This window comes from Oryzias melastigma, linkage group LG9, assembly GCF_002922805.2.
Source record: "Oryzias melastigma strain HK-1 linkage group LG9, ASM292280v2, whole genome shotgun sequence".
NCBI classification, from domain to species: Eukaryota; Metazoa; Chordata; class Actinopteri; order Beloniformes; family Adrianichthyidae; genus Oryzias; species Oryzias melastigma.
In genome coordinates this window covers 16,145,035-16,149,500 of record NC_050520.1, presented here as the reverse complement: position 1 = coordinate 16,149,500, position 4,466 = coordinate 16,145,035, and the positions used below count along the sequence as shown (strand labels likewise).

General features: G+C 41.6%; 1 protein-coding gene across 1 annotated transcript in view; it reads right to left on the bottom strand.

The window, feature by feature from the left end:
• The window catches only part of LOC112150468 (basic immunoglobulin-like variable motif-containing protein), a gene marked incomplete at its 5' end in the record, with an annotated part of 6,501 nt that extends 3,120 nt beyond the window's left edge, over window positions 1-3,381 (bottom strand). The window contains 5 exon segments of the mRNA XM_024278825.2: window positions 733-837; window positions 1,320-1,415; window positions 2,360-2,489; window positions 2,555-3,082; window positions 3,309-3,381. Coding sequence (XP_024134593.1) covers window positions 733-837; window positions 1,320-1,415; window positions 2,360-2,489; window positions 2,555-3,023 — 800 coding nt within the window.
• Window positions 3,382-4,466: the final 1,085 nt, after the last annotated feature.

Below are 4,466 nucleotides of genomic sequence, written 5' to 3'. Positions count from 1 at the left end.
ACTAGATATATAGCATTACATGCCATAATGCCAGTGTGAATGCTGTGAGCTAAATTTGGCCGCTGAAGATGCTAGAAATTGATAGCTAAAAATGATGATTTTGAAAGCTGAAAACCCTTAAGTTGATAGCTAAAACGCTGAAGTTGATAGCAAAAAACGTTGAAACTGATAGCTGAAAATGCTGAAGTTGACAGCTAAAAACACTGAAACTGATAGCTGAAAACGCTGAAACTGATAGCTGAAAATGCTGAAGTTGATAGCTAAAAACACTGAAGCTGATGGCCAGCTAAAATATTAGTTAAATGCCAAATAAGCCCAAAAACAGGTGAGCCAAAACAGCGTGTAGCTGATATATTAGTTTAACTTCAAAATAGCTTAAAAAAATCTTAGTAAATGTCAAAATAGTCCAAAAAGCTAGAAGAATCCCCACTTTTAAAGCTTTAAAACCATAAGTTTTTAACATAATTATGAATAATAAAAAAGGCAGGAATATTATTCCAGAAATAATCAACATAAACCTTAAATAACTTTCAATATTTTACCCTCCATAAAATATTGTTTGTCATAACTATACAAATTAGAAATAAGCGTAAGATAACATCGGGCCATTAATAAAAAATAAAACAAAATGATCTGGAGGGCCGGATAGAACTACTTGGAGGGCCGAATCCGGCCCCCGGACCTTGACACATGTGGTATAGATATTCTAAACAGAAGCAGGAGTGTGCGTACCGCATCAGCGTGGCGTTTCCAGTGAAGGGACCGAACTTGATTTCTTCAAAGGGCGGCTGAAACCCCAAAATATGCAGAGCTTCTTCCTGAGAGATGGGTGGAAGGCTAGCGATGCAAACATGCAGAGAGATTAGTGACGGAGCGTCTTCACAGGAGAACTATAGACTGGAAACAGTCATAAAAATGTGTGAAGCTACGCGTGAACATGAGAGTTTTGAACGTGGAAGATGAAAACACACATTTGCATGACTTCATTGGAAGAGCCACTTGAACTCATGTTCCTGCGGGCGATGTGGACAATAGACCATATAACATTAGACTGATTAACCCCTCCCCTTTCAGGTTCTAAACAGGAAGTACTGTCAAAGCTTGTAGTTTTACTAGTCCTTCCACATGATTAAATGATAAAAAACTTTATTTAACATTTAATATGTACATTTTGACCCTAAGCACAAGTCTCTCCTTTACCAAACTGAAATAAAGTTATACATCCATATATCGGAGCACCTGAACATCATTCTCTCGTGAGGTAAAATCCATTGATCTAGTATTGCATCAGGTGTTGACAGAATGATCGGCGCTCTCACCTCCCTGCACCCAGAGTGCTGTACAAGAAGTTCCAGCAGGAGACCAGCGAGGAGATCCCACAGGAGGTTTTGTACTGAGGCCGGCTGATGCAATACCTACAAGAAAGAGGAGTCAATTCAATCACAGCTTCTCTGATTAAACTGCTATGCAGCACTAAATTAAACCGAAACAGAACAGTTATAATAACAGGTCTTTAGAAGAAAAAAGAAGCTACCATTTACATTTCAGAAGATGTAAGTCAATATAAGTATGCATAGAAATATGGGAGTCAGGGAAGAGAAAAGGTGCTTTCATTTGCTCAAACGTACAGACCCACTCCAATCATCTTTTGATACGTCCCCAGTGGTATTTTAATTATACTTATGCTGTTTTTGGCAAAATAATAAAAATTGTGTTGTGTTTTAGGACATAGTTTCTGCAGAGCGGCAGGAGTTCATTAGAAATGTGTCTCTGAGTTGTGGGCGGAATTGTTGGCACAGAGTAAGCCTGCCCCTACTTCCCGTCATCCATCTGTTTACAGTACACTTTCTCCTGCTAGCTTAAAACCCCTTACAATCCCAACGTAGCATGAGTTTTGGGGCAGACGCCATCTCAGACGATTAAAATGAAGATGTTTTCTAATCGTATGCAAGTGGATGAATCAGAGTGGAGCTTCTACTTCACATCTACAAGCTTTTTCAAACTGTGTTTGTTTATCTGCTCCTGATTTACAACCGTTTAATTAAAAAAAAATCCTCAAAAATGCTATTTCAAGCCTAATTTCCTTTATATATGTCTTCAATCGTGGAAAAAATGCCACCAAAAAAGTAGATCTTTAAAGAAAATGTTTTGTATTTTGTTAGCTGTAGGGAGGTGAATTTGACAGGTTTACTATTTCTTCTACGTTCAGAAACTTTTGCTTGGTTTTCTGCAGAAAGCTGAGTTGTTTTTTTTTTTAATAAGCCTCTAGCAGAATGAGAACAAATGACACAAACAACAACAAAATGCAAACACCTTTCTGTAGCAGTCATTTATATATATTGACTGATTGTGAGTTTACCATCTCCTGAGGTCCAGAACCTTCCTCTGTTTGATCTCCTCCAGAGAAGCGTGAGGAGGGACGTCCTGCAGGTTCCTGCTGGGTTTCTCAGATGACCTCATCTTCTTGGTGCTGCATTTCTTGCCGTTGCCTGGAACAGAGAGGGGGTCAGTGGAGCCCCGTGAATGTGGGGGGACAGCATGCAGGCTTACTTACTGGCTCGGAGTTTCCGGGTGTATGCAGAGTTGAAGTCCGCTGTATCGATCTCCCAGGCAAAGATGGGCTTTGCAGAGGACACCTCCTCCATGTCACAGTCCCCGACCAGTCCCACTCTGGCTCCTGCGCTCCCCCCGGAGCTCAGGTCCACGCAGGGAGTGGGCTTCGCCAGCGGGGGGCCACCACCGTCCTCCTCCTTCACCCCTTTTCTGGAGGGAGGGGAGTACACGGAGGCCGCCTGGTTGAGGAGAGCATAGTCGGAGCAGACGGTGTAGAACTTCTCCCGGGAGTGTGTGACCGGGCAGGTCCACTGGAGGTGGAGCTCGGCGCTCGAGGCCCGCCTCATCTTTGCAGCGTCGCGAGCCAGGGAGCTGATGAGGGCGGACTCCTGCTCTCTGTCGGCGGGCCTCTGCAGCCCCGGGGGCTCCGGCGTGAGACTCGACGCTTGACCTTCTGCTGTGTTCGGCATCGGGGAGGCTCTTCAGCGATAGCAACCGAGGAGGACTCCCGAGTCGGAGGGTGGATTCCCTGAGGATGAAGATAGGGCTCCTTAGAAACTTAAGCCAAGATGGAGTCACTGACCGAGCACACCTAAACCGCTATTTATTAACTCATTTCACTGTAATTATTTACCCCGTGATTTACTATTCTAACTCGCATTAAACGGCACATGTATTAATGATCTGAAGTCGATTAGAAGCTTCATATTTAGTAAAAGTGTTTTCCCGTGAGCGCTGCACTTGAACCGCCTCACCTGTGAAGCAGATGTTGGGGTGAACGCCGCTACATCCGCGCTGCTGCTGTGGGGTTAGCAAGTGTAAACACGCCCCGCTCCCGGTCCCCACTACCCTTCCGGGGGTCTTTACGAAGCTCGGCCGCTAAAAAAAATGTCAAGAAGAAAATAGGAGAAAAGAAGAAAACACCCTAAATATATATATTTAAAACAAGCAATATATATACATTTAAAAAATCCTGTTACATCGTCCTCTTCTTGTGTGCGCACGAGCTCCAGACTGTACCAACTATTGGTGGAAAGGGAGAAGCACGAACGGAGAATATAAATACAGCTAGGAAAATTGTGAAAACAATTAACATAAAAATAACATTTTTGAAGATATTACATTTGCTTAATAATGCTTTAATTAAATTGGAATACATTTACAGAGGGAAAAAAATGGTCAATTACTCTCATCCAACCTGGTTTAACCGAAACCTCTCTAACCAATCACGGAACAGGAGAGCGGTGCCTCTCTTTTTTTAAAAGAACTTTATTAAATTTCACGAAATGACAAAAGGAAAACTAATGGGGAAAAATATTTTCTTCTTGCTTTAACTAAACTAAACGAGTTTAGTGCATTCTAGTGAAATATAAAAAAATAATCACTCTTATTTGAGGTAGTTTGACCTCCACACACATACAGGAATGAAACTTTCGTAGTCATGGAGACTGTTTGTTTATGTTTCTCCTGTCAGATCAGCTGGGTGCATGGTATGACCATAGACTGTAAAAAAAATGTTATATATAGTCTATGGGTATGACCAAAAACACCACTGTGGAGTCCAGTGGATCGCACTGAGATTGACTACAAAACAATGCATTATGGGAAATGGTGTCCTGACAGTTCTTGTAGCTCTAGCTAAGTAATGCTGATGCGCTAAATGAAGGAAATCTATGTGTTATTATTATTCTTATTTTTAATTGTTGGAAATCTGTGTGGATTTTTTTTTAACTCTTTCTGGAGAGTAGTCAATTACTGTTGTAAAAATAAACACGATTTAAAATCATCTGTGGTTATGTGTGTTACTGTTTCCTTTTAAAATCAGTTTTAGTTTCAATTTTATTTCTTTCTTTGGGACAGTCAGTGGCGGTTTTTGATATTAGCGACGTGGGCAGTTGTCCAGGGTGTCACTT